At 36.3% G+C, this 20,815-nt stretch overlaps 1 protein-coding gene across 1 annotated transcript; it reads left to right on the top strand.

The window, feature by feature from the left end:
- Positions 1-10,911: 10,911 nt before the first annotated feature.
- LOC107820659 (pentatricopeptide repeat-containing protein At1g28690, mitochondrial-like) lies at positions 10,912-19,385 on the top strand. Its single transcript, XM_016646982.2, has one exon. It carries the CDS (start codon positions 11,259-11,261, stop codon positions 12,840-12,842), a length of 1,584 nt encoding a protein of 527 aa, XP_016502468.2. The 5' UTR covers positions 10,912-11,258; the 3' UTR covers positions 12,843-19,385.
- Positions 19,386-20,815: the final 1,430 nt, after the last annotated feature.

Consider the following 20,815-nt stretch of genomic DNA (forward strand, 5'->3'; position numbering starts at 1 on the left):
AGACTTCCTTAGTAAACAAACATGTTTAAGACAATGAGGTGTTAAACCTGCTGGAAACCTTATGTATACCTCCTCATATAGATTACCATGCAGAAATGCATTGTTGACATCTAATTGAGACATATTCCAGTCTCTTTTGGCTGCAATAGGGAGTAAACACCTTATGGTTGTCATTTTCACAACTGGGGAAAAAGCCTCACTATAACTTATTCCTTCTCTTTGGATATCCCCCCTGACCACCATCCTTGCCTTCAACCTTTCAATCCGTCCATCTAACAAATGCTTTACCTTGTACACCCATTTGCAAGGTAGAGCTCTTTTCCCTTTAGGTCATTCAACCACATCCAATGTGTGGTTATCTTCTAGAGCTTTAATATCTGAATTCATAGCTTCTATCTAACCTGGATGTTGACAAGACTGTCCAAAATTGTAAGGTTCTGTGAGAGTTTAGAGGGAATGCAGCACATGTTGATTGTTGGGTGATAGAGAAGAGAAACAATATTCCCTTGGCTTACTTTGTTGAGTGAAACAAGTTGTTGCTACATCTGTAAATATGATACTACTGCATACATAATATTTCAAGTAGATTGGTTGATTGGAAACTCTTCCTGACTTTCTCAGTGGTGTAGGCTGCTTAAGTATAAAAGCAGGTGAGCTAGTGTGTGGTGTATCTAGGATAGGTTGAAAAGGAACTGAGCTAGGAGACAATTGGTGATGAGGAGGAGTGTATGAAAATCTTGGTGATGGTGAGGAGAAAATATCAGAAACTTCAAGTTCTAAAAAGATGGGTGAGGATTGGTCCTGTGATGAAGGTGAATAGGTAGGTTCTATTGTAAATATTGAGCTTGGGAATATAGGATAGTGTGATGTACTGGTTTCAACAAAAGAAAAGTGTGATTCATGAAATTTCACATCCCTTGACACAAATACTCTTCATGTGGACAACTCTAATAGCTTATATCCCTTCTGATGAAGAAGATAACCAAGCAAAACACAAGTTGTTGCCTTTCATCAAACTTGCCTCTTCCTTGGGATAATGTAGACGCATAACAGAGGTATCCAAAATTCCTTAAATGATCATACTTGGGCTTCTCTTGAAATAAAACCTTATATGGTGTCTTTACTTTAAGAACACTAAAAGGCATCCTATTAATAAGTTGTGTGGCAGTTAAAATAGATTCACCCCAATATGACATAGGTAGCTTGGGTTGGAACATTAACCCTCTTGCAATCTCTAAGAGGTGTCTATGCTTCCTTTCAACAATCTCATTCTGTTGAGGAGTTGCTACACAAGACAGTTGGTGCAGAATTCCTTCTGAAGCTAGGAAAGCTGCCTCTTGTGTGCCTTTTCCCAATTCTAATGTATTGTCAGATTTTATCATTCTGACTTTCACATTGAATTTCCTTTCAACCATAGACAGAAAATATTAGGCATAGGAAAAGTATTGCTTTTTACACTTAATAAAAATGTCCATGTTCCTTTACTATAATCATCTACTATAGTAAGGAAATATTTGAATCTATTGTAAGTATTTGACTTATAAGGTCTCTATGTGTCTACATGTATAAGTTCAAAAATATGCTTGGATTTTATGCTACTGACAAGAAAAGGATTCCTGGTTTGCTTAGCCTTAGGACAAATATCACAGATAAACTCAGAATTTGACTTACAATGAAGAAAGTCCAAATGTTTCATTGCTGAAAATGGGAGGTGTCCCAATCTTATATGCCAAAGTTTAACATCAGGAGTAGAATTAACTTGAACTGGACTAGAAACAGACTCTGAAAAGGATTTTCTTCCTTTTGGAATTGAAAGTACATTGCTACTAAATAGACCCTTAGACTTAAACCTACTTGGTTCCAATAAGTAGAGTCCCTCTCTAACTTTACCAAAAGCTTGTGGACTCTTCATTAAAATGTCACGATCCGAAATTTTCCACCGACGGGACCGTGATGACACCTAACATTTTACTTGCTAGGCAAGCCAACGTTAGGAATTTCTTAAACTAATTTCTTATTTCCATTTAGTAAATAAAAATAATTAACTAAGATAAAATATAAGAGGTGCGAAATTTTATAAAACTGTATTAATTACTACCACCCGGATCTGGAGTCACAATTCACGAGCATTCTAGAATTTACTACAAGTAATAGCCTGAAAGAAATACAACTATCTGAATGAAAGAAAATAGTAGGACATAAAAGATAGATAGGGACTTCAAGGTCTGTGAATGCCGACAGATCTACCTTGAGTCTCTGGACAGCGGACCAATAGCAAATCTCGATCAACCTGAGCCGATATCAAAATATGCACAGAAAGTGCAGAGTGCAGCATCAGTACAACCGACCCCATATACTGATAAATGTCGAGCCTAACCTCGGCGAAGTAGTGACGAGGCTAGGACAAGACACCCACATATAACCTGAACAGTATAATCATGCTAGTGGCAACAATAGTAAATAAATAAATAACACATAAATAATGGGAAGAGAACATGCAGTGGGGGAATACAACATAAAGAGTGAGAATAATAAAAATACAGAATTAAACCGAGAATCCTTAAACAAATTGAGCAAATAAAGACAGCAAAAGAAAACAGCACGGCATCACCCTTCGTTATTTTACTCTCAGCAACAACAACAACAACCCAGCAAAATTCTACTAATGGGGTCTGAGGAGGGTAGTGTGTACGCAGACCTTACCCCTACCCCGAAGGAGTAGAGAGGTTCTTTCCGAAAGACGCTCGGCTCAAAAAACAAAAAGACAAAAGGACAAAAAGGAGACAATATTAGTATCACAACAACAATCATAGGATAAATAGGAACACCATGAAATCCAGAAGAAAGATACAAAGCAAAGGGAGACAATATTAGTAAATATTAGTATCACCACAACAATCATAAAAAAAATAGGAAAACCATAAAATCTAGAAGAAAGATGCAAAGCAAAAGCAATAGCTAGTAAATAGGACATGCACTGAAAAGCGAAATAGTAAGCCACAACATTGCCACTAGCTATCTTAGACAAAAACCCTACATGGCTAGTCCCACAATGGTACGAAGTAAGGCACGACTCAACTACCTCCTAACATACAACCCTAATACTCGACCTCCACATCTTCTTATCAAGTGTCATGTCTTCGAAAATCTGGAGCCTCGCCATATCCTACCTGATCACCTCTCCCCAATACTTCTTAGGCCGCCCTCTACCTCTTCTCGTGCCATCCACAACCAGCTGCTCACACCTCCATACCAGAGCATCTGGGCTTCTCCTCTGAACATGTCCAAACCATCTAAGCCTCGCTTCCCGCATCTTATCATCAATGGGAGCCACATGCACCTTCTCCCGAATATCGTCATTCCTAATCTTATCTATCCTAGTGTGCCTGCACATCCACCACAACATCCTCATTTCTGCTACTTTCATCTTCTGGATATATGAGTTCTTAATGGGCCAACACTCAACCCCATACATCATGGCCAGTCTAACCACCGCTTTATAAAACTTACATTTGAGTATCGGTGGCACTCTCTTGTCACACAGGACTCCAGATGCTAACCTCCACTTCATCCATCCTACCCCAATACGGTGTGTGACATCCTCGTCGATCTCCCCTCCCCCCTGGATAACCGAACCAAGGTACTTGAAGCTTCCACTACTCGGGATGACCTGCGAATCAAGCCTTACATCCACGCCCTCTTCCCTTGGCTCAGCGCTGAACTTACACTCCAGGTATTCCGTCTTCGTCCTGCTCAGCTTGAAACCCTTAGACTTAAGAGCCTGTCTCCAAACCTCCAGCCTCTCGTTAACACCGGCTCGCGACTCATCAATCAGAACTATGTCATCGGCGAATAGCATGCACCATGGCACATCCCCTTGAATATAGTGTGTTAACGCGTCCATCTCCAGGGTGAATAAGAACGGACTAAGCACAGAACCTTGGTGTAACCCCATTACAACCGAAAAATGCTTAGAGTTGCCTCCTACTGTCCTAACCCGAGTCTTAGCCCCATCATATCCTTAATCGCTATAATGTAGGGAACCGACACACCTTTTGCCTCCAGGCATCTCCAGAGAATTTCTCTAGGAACCTTGTCATACGCTTTCTCTAGGTCAATAAACACCATATGCAGATCCTTCTTCCTCTCTCTGTAACCTCACCAAATAAATAATAGAACGGCACGGCATCACCCTTCGTGCTTTTACTCTCAACCTCACCAAATAATAAATAGAACGACACGGCATCACCCTTCGTGTTTTTACTCCCAACCTCACCAAATAAATAAATAGAACGGCGAAGAAATCACCCTTCGTGCATTAAACCTCTTATATTATACACGGCATCACCCTTCGTGTTTTACACTCTTCCTCACAATATAAATAATGCATGCATGACATCACCTTCGTGCTTTATACTCTTCCTCACCAATCACAGAATCAATAACAACGGATAGATAGGAGTATCACAAAGAAACCAGTATTTTACCCATAATCAATAGCATAATGTAACCTCAACCTTGAATCAATATTCGAAAGTTACCAAATCTCAGTAAAACCAGATATAAGTCACCCAACATTTCAAATAACCCGATAAGCATGGATAGTAGAATTTAAGGCTACAAAATAGACAAGAATAGAATTTCACTCGCATGCTATGACTCGACAACGGCGCATAGATGCTCGTCACCTCACCTATATATCGCATTTAACAACCAAACACGTAGCAAATAAAAACATAGTACCTATTCCCTCAAGCCAAAGTTAGACACGACATTTGCCTCGCTTCGAATACCACTTAATTCTCAATCACAACTTTTCCTTTGGAATTCACCTCCAAACTACTCGTATCTATTCAAAAATGACTCAATAATATCAAATATTGCTAAAGGAATCAATTATATTTCATAAATTAAATTTCCCAAATTTTCCTCCAAAAAGTCAAAAAATTGACCCCGGGCCCGCATGGTCAAAACCCGAGGTTCGGACTAAAATCTATTTATCCATTTATCCTCGAGCCCGAATATATAATTGGTTTTGGAATCCGACCCCAAATTGAGGTCTAAATCCCCAAATTTCCGAAATACTTAGTTTCTACCCTAACCCCTAATTCTACCATGAAAACCCTAGATTTTAGGTTGAAAATTCAAGAAATGTAATGGGTAATTGAAAGAAAATGATTTAGAATCACTTACCAACACTTTGGGGAAGAAATGACTCTTGAAAAATCGCCTCACACCATTTGATTTTTGAGAAAAATAAATTTTTGGCTAAAATCCCGTTTTTGGATTCTGTTAAGTGCTGGGCGACAGTGTTCATCGCGTTCGCGAGAGCACTGTCGCGTTTGCGAAGGGTACTAGCTGCCAAGCCTTTGCGTTCGCGAGACCCAGCTCGCGTTCGCGATGGTTACTCCCCCTGGCCTTCCCATTCGCGAGGCATTGCTCGCGTTCGCGATGAAGAAACGACTGACTCCCCCTCCCCAATGCCTAGCACTACGTGTTCACGATGGGCTTGTCGCGTTCGCGAAGGGTAACGCTCCTATCGCTTTGCGTTCGCGACCAAGCCTTCACATTCGCGAAAAATAAATCCCTGCCTTATCAGTTTACCCTTCGCGTTCGCGAGAGGACCTTCGCGAACGCAAAGAATGACATGCTAGAACCCAGACTCTATAGAAAAAACTAGATTTCCAAAGTCCAAAACATCCCGTGGCCTATCCGAAACTCACCCGAGCCCTCGGGGCTCCAAACCAAACATACACACAAGTCTAAAAACATCATACGAACTTGCTTGCACGATCAAATCGCCAAAATAGCACCTAGAACTACGAATTTAATACCAAATCAAATGAAATTCAAAAGAATACTTTAAAATTTCTATTTTCTCAACTGGACGTCCGAATCACGTCAAATCAACTCCGTTTCTCACCAAATTTCATAGACAGGTCTTAAATATCATAACGAACCTGTACCAGGCTTCGGAACCAAAATACGAGCCCGATACTAGCAATGCAAAATATCAATCAATTCTGAAAAATAAATAATTTTCAAACTTTTAATTTTCATCAAAAATTCATAACTCAAGCTAGGGACCTCCGAATTCGATTCCGGGCATACGCTCATATCCCATAATTCGATACGGACCTACCAGTACCGTCAAAGTATGAATCCGGGCCCGTTTATCAAAAATATTGACCGAAGTCAACTAAAATTAATTTTTAAGATAAAAATTCTTATTTTTATTAGTTTTTAATATAAAAGCCTTCCGGAAACCTGCCCGGATTGCGCACGCAAATCGAGAAGGGTAAAAATAAAATTTTTAAGACTTAAGAGCGCAGATTCGAGTTCTAAAATATAAGATGACCTTTTGGGTCATCACATAAAAGGCCCTGCAACACGCACCCAATAGATATGAATAGGACATCAATCTTGAACTGAACACAAAACCTATGAACTGATAATAAGTTATATTTAAATTCTAGAACATGTAACACATTGTTCAGGATATGACCTGGCAGAATAGAAATACTCCATATATGAGTGACAATCACCTTGAAAGAGTTAGGTAAAGTGATATTCAAAAGTACAGGAAGTGGAGTTAGAAATACGAAAGAATTAGGATCAAAACACATATGCTCCGAGGCACCTGAATCAATGATCAAGGTGTCTGATTTTAGACTAGTAAATACTGAACCTGAGTATTTTAGAATAGTACCAGCAACTGCATTAGCATTGATTCCTGTATTTCCTGCATGTGCTAACTTTTCCTGCTTATATATGTGCATTATTTCTGCAATTTGTTCCTTGCTGAGTTGCTGTTCAAAATTACTGCTGTTGAGTTTAGTGCTTTGTCCTGTTGAATTCTCATGTTCCTCATGTGTTAGGACTACATTTCCCTTAATTTGATTCTAATAGCCTTTGTGATTGGTGAACTCAAAATCTTCTGAAAAATCCAATAATTTTGTGGTAGTCCTCTTGTGTATACCCTATTTTTTCACAGTAAGTACAAGACACATTTGGATTGTACTTCTTTTTCCCTTTAAACCTTTGATGAGATTTAACAAACTTTTGTCCTAAGTTGTTATATTTGGGTGCTATGGCTGCTCCTCTTTGTGTTTTGGTTTCTAAGTTTATGATAATTCTTCCATGTCCTGTGATCATAAAAGCTGCAAAATTAGCTAGAAGTTATGCATTAGGCTGTCCCAAAGCTCTTTTGCAGTTTTGGAGTATATCACACTATGTGCAATATCCTTTGAGAGAGCATTTAGGATCCAAGAGATGACCATGTCATTCACACAGCTCCATTGTTCATGCTCTAGAGATTTTAGATCCGGAGATTGACAGGCTCCATTGATGAAACCAAGTTTCTTCTTGGCTGACAAAGACAAGAGAATAGATCTCCTCTACCCTGGGTATTCTCCTCCATCAAACATAGTGTTGACTAGAGTTATTCTAGGTGAATCGGAGTTGTTGAGATGACAGGGGTGATTGACATCATAGCTGACTGGTTTTGCAACATTGCTTGTATCACCAGTAGATGTGGTGGTTGTTTCAGGCATTTCAGGTTACTGATCTTGATGATGAATCTGATGTAAATGAATTTGATGGTTGGACTATTGGATCGAGCTTACTGCTCTGATACCATGTATGCAATTGAAGAAGAAATCTAATTGAAAATTTTTCTGTGTGTATTCATTACTTTGTACGTGTATATATATATATATATATACACTTGCATCTGAAAACAAAGAATAACAAAAGAAAGAGACTATGTACAGTTGTCCCACTCTGATTTGTCCGGCAATAACATAAATATTCTATTCCTACAACAAACTATATTCCCTCGCATGTTAGTCACGTAAGGGAAGAAAGCTTCTAGTATCAATTTTATCATATGGTGTATATTTGATCTATCATAAACTCATCCAAGGGCTGTGACTCGTCCATGTGTCCCAAACATTGAGCTGAGTATAACTTGGGTTATATCGAAGTCAACACTTGGTCGGAACAGACACGACTTCTAGGTCTTCTTCCTCTTCTTCACCCTTTTTCTCTATCTCTAAGCAAATCTCCATTAATCTAATTAGAATTAGGATGGGGTTTCTTCTTTCCAATAAATTTATCACTTAATCATGATAAATTAATATGAGTTGATGCAAACACCAAATACAGTTAAGTTTTTACCATGTATCTAGGTTCCGGTAAGAAAATAAGTTATACATTCGCGAATGTAAGTTAGATCGATTAATTATTAATTATACTTAACAAGCACAGTTAGGGACTTGACAAGGTGGGTTGCTCTGATGGTAAGCGCCCTCCACTTCCAACCAAGAGGTTGTGAGTTCGAGTCACCCCAAGAAAGGTGGGAGTTCTTGGAGGGAAGGATGCCGGGGGTCTATTGGAAACAGTCTCTCTACCTCAGGGTAGGGGTAAGGTCTGCGTACACACTGCCCTCCCCAGACCCTACTAGTGGGATTATACTGGGTTGTTGTTGTTGTTGTAAGCACAGTTAGGGACACAATTATCTGATTCATATCCTTTCTTACATAATTATGTGATATGTGCATGGAGAATATATTTAATCGAATTTTGCCACCATTAACGACGAAACTGGAACAATCTTGGTTTGATGATTTAATTAGAGGACAGCTTTTAAAACTTTTAACGGGCCACGTGTTCAGTGGAAGACTTATTTATTTATCTAATTTGTAAAATACGGGGATGTGGGTTGGAATTAGTTGGAAGAATGAAAAATATATATTACGCCAAACTACTAAATGCTTTTGATGAGACAAATTAACAGGTTTTAAAAAAAATTATCTTCTGTAAATATTATTGATAAGGATAGACAAATCTTGTTGGAAGGCATGGCTTTGCACAGTGCGAAATTAAATTATTCAAAGACGTAATTATAATTGGGGGAACATGTGTTGTGCGTTGAATTTTGATAAGAAAAAGGAAGAAATTAGTTGTGATTCTATGCATCCGATCTTAAAAGATATATTGTGATATCATATTTCTTATTTTAGAATTTAAACGGCACACCATTTAATATAAATTATGTCTTTACACATATCATTGCATCATCGGCATCTGATTGATATCATTAAATTTGTTAGTACGTCTTAGCTAGAGTAAGATTGTATCTACTATCTATGCAGGAAATTAATAATGAAAATTTTATTTAAAAAATTAAAAGTTAAGTTTTGCCCCCAATCCATGCAAAAAATTTAATAACATGATTCAAACAATTCGAATTTGTGATTTAAAGCAATTTTTGAATTATTTTTGCTACTATATTAATGAAAACTTTCTTTGTGCCACTACAAAAAAAGAGGATATATTTGAAATAAAATTATGACCAGTTTCACTATCTGAGTTACACAGTAACAGAACTACCTCCCTCTAGCTATATTGCTTGTAACTGGTCTTCAAAAGCAAGATTGTCAAGAAAATACACATTAAACTTAACTCACAAACACAACTAGAATAAAAAAGAAATACTGCCATTCGTTCAAAAATCTCTACACAAAAGTCTCTACTCAAATACAATTTTTTACCCTCAAATACATATATAAAAAAAACGGCTAAGGTCCAAATATAACTCTGTACTTTCGAAAATGGTTTAAAAATATCTCTCGTTATTCTATTAGGTTATCTATACCCCTGCAGTTATACTTTGGGTTCAAATATACCCCTCATTTAAACGGAGGGACACGTGTCATTGTCATGTTGGCCAATTTTAAATATCTCCTAATTAATTAAAAAGACTCATTACCCATACCCGAAAATTAATTTTCTAAAGCAATTTTTTTTTGTAAAAACTGAAAAAAACTAATTTTTTTACTAAAAATTGAAAAAAAACGAAAATATGTTTTTCTCCAGTTTTTACAAAAAAACTGCTTTAAAAAAAAACTGAATTTTTTTTTTGTAAAAAATGAAAGAAAAAACTAAAAAAAAATTTTCTAAAGCAATTAAAAACTGGAAAAAACTGATTTTTTTTAACCTAAAAACTGAAAAAAAAAAAGAAAATATTTATTTTTTCAGTTTTTACAAAAACATTGCTTTAGAAAATTACTTTTCGGTTTTATTTTTAGTTTTTACAAAAAGAATTGCTTTAGAAATTATTTTTCAGTTTTTTAAAGATCTTTTTTTTCTAAAAACTGGAAAAAAATATTTTCGATATTTTCAGTTTTTAGTAAAAAAACATTCAGTTTTTTCCAATTTTTACAAAAACATTGCTTTAGAAAATTACTTTTCAGTTTTTTTTTTCAGTTTTTACAAAAACATTATTTTAGAAAATATTTTTTTATTTTTTTAAAACAGTTTTTTTTGTAAAATCTGAAAAAAAAATATTTTCGTTTTTTCAGTTTTTAGTAAAAAAAATCCAGTTTTCCAGTTTTTACAAAAAAAATTGCTTTTCGGGTATGGGTAATGAGTCTTTTTAATTAATTAGGAGATGTTTAGAATTGGCCAATATGATAATAACACGTGTCCCTCCGTTTAAATGAAGGGTATATTTGAACTCAAAGTATGACTCCAGGGGTATAGATAACCCAATAGTATAACGAGAGGTATTCTTAGACTATTTTCGAAAGTACAAGGATATATTTGGCACTTTGCCGTAAAAAAAGTATATACGTGGGATTGAGATGAATATATGCCGGTTAGTCTTTAGCTGTATAATTTAAAAACAGCCACCGTCATGGAATTTTAAATTTACAAGTAAAAATCCATGACACCAGTTTGAAATATTACCCCTGTGAAGTGGCTATTTGTGAATTTTATCCCAGGGGCTAAATATAGTTTACAGCCTATGGACTTATAAATTTCGTCTAAGTTGGATAACCTCCGGTCCAAATCCACAAAGTGGATAATTGATAGAAATGTGTAAAGAGTTGGTATTTAGGAATTAATGTATCATGAATTTTAATTTTTTAATTTTTCGGGATTCTGAATTTATGATTTTTAGTTCAATTTTTTTGGACAAAATAAATAGTGATTAAAACGAATAATTTTAGCCGATGCTTTAAACGAAAATTTAGTTAGGAGTATGATTTTTTCTATTAGAAATATCCTATAGTTTTTGACACATTTTGTGGAATTGATGTTCTCGTTCTAAAACATCTCTTTAGTTTTTGATAATTGGTGATGTTCTTTTGGTAAAGTCATTCAATCCGTATTTCCCAATAAAGAAACCAAGGTGCAAAAATAGGAAGTAGTAGTAATACAAAGTTTAGCGCCTCGACAGTCTTGAACTAAAGATGATAAATGCCAAAATACCCAAATTCAAATCTTTGGTCCCGTTAAAAGAAACAGAAATTAACCACCTTTTATGGCCGCCAAAATTTTCTTCACTACCGTTAGCTCTACAACACTATATCAATTCCGACACTCCTATACACGGCCAAAAGATCCATTCATACATTTTCAAAACTGGGTACAAACCCAATACCAATATATGCATCAAGCTTATAATACTTCGTTTAAAATCTTCTTGCCTTTTCTATGCGCGCCAATTGTTCGACGAAATGCGTCAACCGACTCTCTCGGCTTATAATTACATGATTTCAGGCTATGTAAAACATGGGTTTGTCTTAGAGTCTTTTGATATGGTTAAAAAGTTGTGTCTTTCTGGTGAAACTCCAGATGCGTATACATTGTCAATGATCTTGAAAGGCTCCACTAGTAGCTATGCCGAGTCATATTCTCCTTATATTGGAAAACAGGTTCATGCCCAGATATTTAAATGCGTCATTGAAGGTGATGATGTGCTGTATACGGCGTTAGTTGACTCGTATGTGAAGAGCGGGAGGGTGGACTATGCGAGGAGAGTGTTTGATTTGATGTTGGAAAAGGATGTAGTTTGCTCGACGTCGTTGATAACAGGGTACATGAATCAGTGTTATATTGAGGATGCTGAAGATGTGTTTAGTAGAACGACAGAGAAAGATGTTGTGGTGTTCAATGCAATGATTGAAGGTTATAGCAAACAAGTTGAAAATGCTAAGAAGGCGATTGAGGTTTACATTGACATGCAACGTTTGGGTTTTAGGCCGAATATTTCTACTTTTGCAAGCATTATTGGGGCTTGTTCTGCTCTAGCAGAATTTGAAATTGGTCAACAAGTTCAAGGGCAGCTCATGAAGACTGAGTTAATTGAGCATGTAAAAATTGGAAGTGCTTTAATTGACATGTATTCTAAGTGTGGGTTGGTTGAGGATGCAAGAAGAGTCTTTAACTACATGCCTGAGAAGAATGTTTTCTCATGGACTTCCATGATTGACGGATACGGGAAAAATGGGTATCCTAATGAGGCACTTGAACTATTTAGTGTAATGCAAATAGATCATCTCATTGTTCCAAACTATGTTACATTTCTAAGTGCTCTCTCTGCATGTGCGCATTCTGGGCTAGTTGCTAAAGGAAGAGAGATTTTTGAAAGCATGGAGAGAGATTACTCTATGAAGCCGAGGATGGAGCATTATGCTTGCATGGTTGATATCTTGGGCCGCTCAGGGAGCTTAAATCAGGCCTTAGAGTTTGTAATTAATATGACTGAAAGGCCAGATTCTGATGTTTGGGCAGCTTTACTCAGTTCTTGTAGACTGCATGGAGATGTGGAATTGGCTAATTTAGCTGCCAATGAACTTTTCAAGCTGAGCAGTGGTAGTCGTCCAGGGGCATATGTTGCCCTATCTAATGCTCTGGCAGATGCTGGGAGATGGGACGGTGTAAGTGAACTTAGGGAGATTATGAAGATTAGAGGAATATCAAAAGGTACAGGCTTCAGTTGGGTTGGCGGTGATAGCAGCTTGAAAGCTTTCTTCGCAGAACAACATATTTAATTAAAGATAATAGTAGCATTCTTTCACTCAGTTAATCTGATGTCTTGCGCTTCTCATTATATACAGTTTAAATTCTCTAGACTCCTGGTAGTTCAGGTTACATTGTTGCCAATCCATACCCACCTATCCATGCCTGAACAGGATGATAGAAAATGGATATATGGCTAGTTGAAATAACCCAATGGAAAATATACCTATTCAGCTACATGGTTTGGCTTTCTTCACCCTTGGACAAGGATTCAAGTTCATATGCGTGAGTTTGTATTTATATCCTTCAAGAAAGCAATGCTTCTATCTTTTAAACTCAGGTTGAGGTCTTCCTATATTCATGCTCGCATGAGGAGTGAAGAGGAATAACTTGTTCACAGTCAGCCATACTTCAGAGTGTGCTAGTGAGAGAGCTGTCCACTTTCCGGAATTTATCAATCTAGATCCCCAAGGCACCCAAGAAGGTGTGTTTCGTTGATTGGTTGGTAACAAAGGTAGAGACATCGATAGCCGAGAATCTGAGGAAGAGGAGAATTATTTATATTAGATGTTCGGTCTTCATGTAGATCATCTTCTGCTGCATTGCCGGATGGCAGTGGCATTTGTGGTGGGTGGTCCTGAATTGGTTCGGTGTACAATGGATCATGCCAAGCATGTGAAGGAAACCCTGCAATAGAGGCGGAACTAGGTATAGGTAAGGGGTTTGTCTTAGACCATCTATCAATTGATGTGATAAACTTAAATCTTTTCTGGAGAACTTGACTTCTTGGAGAAATAACTCTCTACATTATAGGAAAAAATATATTTTTTGGATATCCCTATTTGTAACAAGAGATCTTTTTTTTAAGGGAAAAAATTTCTTTAATCAGATCCAGACATTGATAGAGGGTCTATCGGAAACAGTTTCTCTACCTCTCCAGGTAGGAGTAAGGTCTGCGTACACACTACCCTCCCCACACCCCACCTGTGGGATTATACTGGGTATGTTGTTGTTGTAGATCCAGACATTGATAAGTAAGGACTTAACATTATGCTGCAGTTCAGGACTTTGTGGAACTAAATTCTTAATCCTGTGCTATGCTTGGAAGTTGGAATGTGCTGTCTCATGATGTGAAGCTGTCAATAGCATGACGCTAAAGATTAGTTATACGTGTAAGGCCTCTTGCTTCATCATCGCTGGTACCATCAGAAGAATTCTGTATTAATACTTGTTGGATATAATGAACAGTCTAAACATTTTCTCACCTAGAATATTAATCTTGATTTACTAAAAAATTCTATTGGTAACTGGATGTTGTTGACTAACCGTTGTTCTATGCATGAATAGGGTCTCCGCAAAGGGTAGTGCTGTTATTAAAATACTGCTGGTTTGGCCTTGAAGTTATTCCTTTCTGCTTGTGAATTTCATACAAAATTATTGTCCGTAGAAGCTTTCTGCAGCTTATTGCTTCTGTTGTTATGTGCTTCCATAGAATAAGTACTTATAGATAGTTCATGTTATTCGTTGTTCATTGAAGGAGATGGAGTCAACATTGACAAGCCTCAAGGCTATGCAAGTGCTGGAGAAAATATTAGCAAATATTTAAAATGGGGACATAGGTTTTGATTAGCCAAAAGTAAAGAGTCAACTAGTGAGAAAAACTTATTGATTACACTAAATTCATTTTATTGAAATAGAGGTTCCGGCAAGTGGTGTAAAGTTTGGACAAAAGAATTAGTTGTAGTGATTAATGAGATGCTAACGCTTATTTAAGGGCTTAAAGAGGTTAAACCAGTTTAAGAGATTTATTCCTATTCTCTGACCCATTACTCCTTCCTTCCCTGCTCAATAATTTCTCCTGTTATTAAGCTTCATTTTAGATATTCTGGGTATGCTGCTTCTTTGGTTTGAGTAGCTAAGCTGATTAAGTGTGTGCAATTGAATGGCGAAGGTGTCTTTTGCAACTATCAAAAGTTGTGAATGTCTGTCTCCGACTTCAAGAGCAATTTCTGGAAAATAATTTCCACTCTCCAGCCAACACCAGAAAACATTTTCTAGAAAAGTATTTTCTGAAAAAATAAGTCATTTTCTGGAAAATGTCTTTCGTCCTGCCAAACATACTCATAATCTCAAGTTCTGCTTTATAGGTAGATATGTCAGTTGTTAACACATCAAAGAATATCAAATTCTACTGCTATTATTTGGGTACATCACACTTTTTGCACTGAATTGATATGTTTCTCCAATGTGATTTGATGAGTGAATGTTGTACTAGGAACAGTTTTTCACTAGAATTTTCAGTCTTCTGTTAGCCACCTCAAGGGGAGGACACTGATGTAAAGGTTGCACTGATAATCAGTGCAAATTGTACGCTTGGTTTAATTTGCAGATTAGTGTATTTGACCATTAAATATTAGGAAAATTTAAATCAGGACTAGTAAAATAAGGTGCTAAGTGGCAAGTATCTTAATCTCAAATTTCGTCTTATAGGTAGAAATGACGAGAGTTTGAAGTTGCTCTTGCATCAATCTATGTCGAAGTCCAAGACTATTGTGTGGATGAAACTTTTACAATTGCATTTAAGAATGAATTGTTTGATTAAAATGATATTGGTCCTGTTATGGTTTTATGAGTGAATGGTGTACTAGGAGCAGTTTGTCGATACAAATAGTAAATCTCCCACTAGCCACCTTTAGGAATGGGAGGACACAGACTAAAGGCAATCTTGCAACCAAAACATAAGAAGGGGAAAAAAATTAAATCAAGCATCTGTCTGCTCTCTTGTTTGGTCTGTACTTATGATAAACTTGTTTTCCTTTACCTTGGGGGGTTGAGAAAGTTTTTGGACCATTCACCATTACTACTCCTTGAAAAAGATAATCCCTTTAGTAATCTTATAAAGATGATATAAAGGCTAGTTCTCCAACAAATGCTGGTGGGAGCCATTTGAAGTGGGGGTGTGAGTTCTGACCCTGATCGAGCACTCTTTTAAGTGCTGCTTTAGTATGCTAAAACTGGATTTCGATACTGCTCAAAAGATATGCCTGAGTTAACGTTATCTTTTGTCGATCATACTACGCTGTGGGACTTCTATAATTTATGTTGCTTTAGCTAAACCTTGATTCCTATTGTTTAAAGATTATGATTATAGGTTCTCTGTTCTATGAATAGACTAACCTCTATTTAATTTCTTAACATTGATTTGGTATCAGTGCTGCTATCTAATTCAAGTTCAGTATTTTGGCCTTTCAAAGTTGGTGCTAAAACAATGTTGATTGAGACAAGACAACTTCGGATGGCACCATTAACAAACTTATTTGTCGTTTTGATTTCTCCTAGTTTGTCAAATTTGTTTCCGATTGGAATGATCTGTCCGTTTACTGATTTAGCCCATTTTGCTCTGCTCATATTTAGGTAGGTTTCTTTAAAGATTGTGTATGACATGTCCTTTAACAAGAATAGCTTTCATTTGTGTTTGTGCTCATGAATTGTTTTGTATGCCTCCATATATTCCAGAAAAAAAGTTTAAATAATGCCTATGACTTGATAAACTGTGATTTAGTTGCTTGTGTGGTATCGAATAATCGGGTAAAGATAAGCTGTGATTTAGTTGCTTGTGTGGTATCGAATGATCGGGTAAAGACTAATCATACCTATTAGTGTTGACAGAAACTGAGAAATTCCGACAGGAATTTCCCATCCACAGATAAAGAAAGGGTGTAGAATGCATGTCATAAGACCATTAGCAGCTGCAAATCTAACAAAGCCACATGCAGGTTGCGGCTACATGGACGGAAATTTTTTATTTTCCCTCGTGTTTTTGGTAGTTAGAAGGATTTTACATTTTGCAGAACTGAATACAGATTGTCAATGTCACTTAATATCCAAGCTCCAAGTATCTTACATGGATTGATCCTCACCAGAAGATCTTGTATACACGGATCGTTACATAAATGAGGTAGCTGGGAAGTCCTATCAAGAAAATCCATCATTCCTGTTGTGCTGCCCCAGCCGCAGTGGCGGAGCCACATGCACCCAAGGGGTATCAACTGTTTAGCTCGGTATTTTTTTTTAAAATATGTATATATACTATATAATGACACCCTTGACTTCTTGATGAGTTAGTTTCTTTATATTTTGATTCCCCTTAATAAAATTTCTGGCTTCGCCACTGCCCAGCCGGCCACAAGGTCTTGCATATCAGATTTCTAACAATGGAGCTTTCATCTTCAATCCCAGTTTCTAGTCACTATGCCATCTGTTTCATGGAGAAAACTTCTTGTTGGCCTCAAGGAACAGGTAACCATCCCCACACCTATGATATTAACCTTAGCATTGGAAAATATGAATATGTGATGGTCCCATTTTCTTAATTTTAGTCCATAATAAGGACTACTATATTCAACCCCAGAAAACAGCCAGTATATGTGAAGTACCTTTTAAAACCCCTATTCATTCTTGATAGGACCATCATCATTTATGCCAAGGAGACAGGGTTAATCAACAATCATCTTTAAATTTTGCAAGTTGTCATTGAATTAAATATAGGGAAATTGGCTCTTCATATTTTTTTTGCGTAGACAACATTTCTACATCAATCTGATCTGACGGTGATGAGAGTTCTTTTGTGGATACCTTGTGTCTGGAGTAAGAATGAGCAAAGTCTTTTCTAGTCCCTTTACAGTATGTTTTATTAAGACTAATTGGGTCCATCATTGTTGCCAGATTTGATTATTTTCTTTTGTCAACTTTTAGCAAAATTATACTAACTAGGATTGATTTCTTTTGGTAAATACTTCCATACTTGTATATATTTGTATCAATAACTTAATGTTTTAAGTACTATTTTGCATCAAGTCCTTTGAAGCTCAGGCAATCCAGAAACAACTAGTAGGAATATTATTTTGTATTTTTTTTCCTCTTATACAAACAACATAAGGAGAACGAACAGTTAGGAGTACAGGGGTTGCGATCACTGGTCTCCTAAATGACAACTGCTATGTTTAGAGGCGGGTGAGTATCATAGCAGACTTAATCGTTAGTCTCTTTTAGTAAAAACTTGTATGTTTTAGACCCATGCCAGTGGTCATGTAGGCAGTTGCAACTTGCAAATACAAAGTTTGCATCTATTGCCAGCGGCGGAGCTAGGATTTTCACTGAAGGGTGAGTCAAAATAGAAAGAAGTAGACCTATGAAGAAGCCAAGGGGTATCAATATGTAGTATATATACCATAATTTATTTTATCTAGCTACATAGTGTAATTGTTCGACGAAGGAGTGTCGATTAACACATGTTGAATACATGTGGCTCTGCCACTGCCTATTGCCTTTGGCCTGAACAGTGTACTGACATTGGCGTAATATCTTGGAACTGTTTGTGCATGCACATGTCAAAAGGATTTTGAGAAAGCTTTGTTTTTTTATAACTGTCCGACAGTCCAAGTAATCACTGAGAATTTGATACGTGGTCGCTTTAACAAAAGCATATGTATGTTTAGAACAGTGCAAGTGACCATGGGATCTTAAAGGTGAAAAGATTTTCATTTATATTTGTTAAATAATGGGATTGATGAGAAAGATTATGATATACCTTTAGGCCTATCCCAAAGAGAATCCAGTAATTCTTTGTCGTGAATATCTGAATTGGTTGTTTGCTGTTCAAATAGATGGATAAGGAAGAGAGTAAAATGAAGAAGATATTAGATTGGAATGTTGTGATTCCAACAACTTACAAAGAATATATTCCAAGAAGAAACCAGACAAGTCTGTATTGAGTGCTAGAGACTAGTTCAATGGTCCAAAGAAGTGGGCAATATGGGAAGTAGTTTTCAACTTTTAGCCATAAAAATGTTGTGTTGTACGTGGCTAAGTTAATAGTGGTAGCTACTGTCAGTTTACTCATAAAAGCATTTCTGAGTTCTCACCACCCTCTTTGTAGAATGGTCCCCTAGTTTTTTGAAAACGAAATGTAACTAAAACTTTACGGAAATTATAGGGAACATTTATACTGGGAACTGTAGTCCTAGAATAGGTTGCTGAGGCTACAAGTTATTGTTTTTATTATTAATAATTAATATTTGATATTATTATGTATGTTTCATTCAAAAAGGAGGTATCAATTGACACATAGTCCTTACCCATAGTCAGTGGCGGAACATAGCGTCAAGGTGCAAGGGGCATCAATTGACACTCCTTCCTCGAAAATTATACGGTTTAGAAAGGTTAAAATTTTGTTTTTATGTATATACTCTATGTGTTGAATGTCGAGGGTCCATTGAAAACAACATCTATATCCTCACACGGTAGGGGTAAGGTCTACGTACACACTATCCTTCTCAGACCCCACGGTATATGATATTACTGGGTATGTTGTTGTTGTTGTACTCTATGTGTTGAATCCCCTTGAGTTCTTTGATTATTAGTTTTTAAAATTTTGACACCCCTTAAAAAAAAAATCTACACTACTGCACATAGTGGTATTTAAAATCTTGATTCCTCGTTGCTGATCTTGTAACTTTTGAGGACTGGATCGAGTCTAGTTTTTATCAAAAGGACTTAAAAGTAAAATCCCACAAACCTAAAAATATTAAGAAGAGCTAGGCATCATGCACTTACCAAAGATTTAGGCACAAACGTTAAAATTTTCCATTGAAATGAAGAATTTCATCGCTAAATTGATTTATCTTTGTATTTAATCCGTAGATCTTTGTCATAACTGATTTGATTTTGCTTTATTGAGCCGAGGGTCTTCCGCAAATAGCCTATTTATCTTTATAAGGTAGGGATAAGAGCCGCATACATATTATCCTTCCCAAACCTTACTTTTGAGAATACATTGGATATGTTGTTGTTGTTAATCCAAAATTGTTAAACATAATCAGAGTGATAACCAAGAAATACACTAGTCATTTACAATGCTATTTGTCAAATGATACTAGCTCTATACAGAAGTTTGCAGTTCCGATTTTTTTCCACAATGCTAGAGACTAAGAGAGTAAGGTTTAAAACTCAGTAGTCAGTAGAGACAAAGAAATTTAGATGGTATCCTATAATCAAGCTTGATGGGCAGAATTAATTGGTGGAAGGCAGCAAATATTTAATGAAATGCGATAAAAAATTATCTGCATTAGATGTTTACACCTTATAAGTAAATAATATATTTTTAGAAACATGATTATTATTAAACAATAGTTAATTAATACAAATGTAGGTACCTTAATCATGGTACTAACTTAAATGCAGGTAATTAATACAAATGAAGGTCTAAATATCTTATGCATATCAGTGCATGCAAATTGATTCGGATGTCATAGTAAAAAGAAAAGAAAAACAAATATATGTACTAGTACGTATCGTATAACCAGAAGGGATTATCGGCTCAAAGCGTTAACTGTGGTGCGGCTTGTGAGCCAGCCACTCTTAAGTCTTACTCGCTCTGGTCCGCGGTAAGTGATTTTTCGGCGGTTTTCATACATATTAAAAAATTCATCTTTTAACATTAATAATAATAAAATTGACCATATTAACATTTACTATTTATTTACATAAATACTCATAACACATACTTCAATAATATTTATTCAAGGGCAATGTAGAAAAAAAATAATTAATTTATTCTTAAAATTTAAAAAAATCTGATATTTTAGACCCAAAAAAAACTAAAAAATTATTTATTATGAACCAGAACTAGACGTTTAAATACATTTTCCATATGAAACCAAAAATGTAAACAGAAGTAAAGAAGAGGGCACAGAAATCAGGGTGGGTGGGGGCAGATACATTCATAGGGATCTGAGCACATTAAGATAAGATCTACAGTCCAATGGCCAGAGAGTCAAACATGGCTGACGACTCTATTGAACCTTGGGACCCACTTCTTCGAAACAATCCAAAAAGATGAAAGACAATGTTTATTCTACTACGTGACCTTGTGGGTCCCGTTTACTAATTAATTTCATTATTTATTTACTTTTGTTTTTCTTATTTTTCACTCTTTATGTGCAGT

Source organism: Nicotiana tabacum, chromosome 13 (assembly GCF_000715075.1).
Source record: "Nicotiana tabacum cultivar K326 chromosome 13, ASM71507v2, whole genome shotgun sequence".
Classification (NCBI taxonomy): domain Eukaryota; kingdom Viridiplantae; phylum Streptophyta; class Magnoliopsida; order Solanales; family Solanaceae; genus Nicotiana; species Nicotiana tabacum.

What these genes read in the sequence shown, in the direction of transcription:
- LOC107820659 (XM_016646982.2), top strand. Translation starts at nt 11,259, where the DNA reads ATGATAAATGCCAAAATACCCAAATTCAAATCTTTGGTCCCGTTAAAA.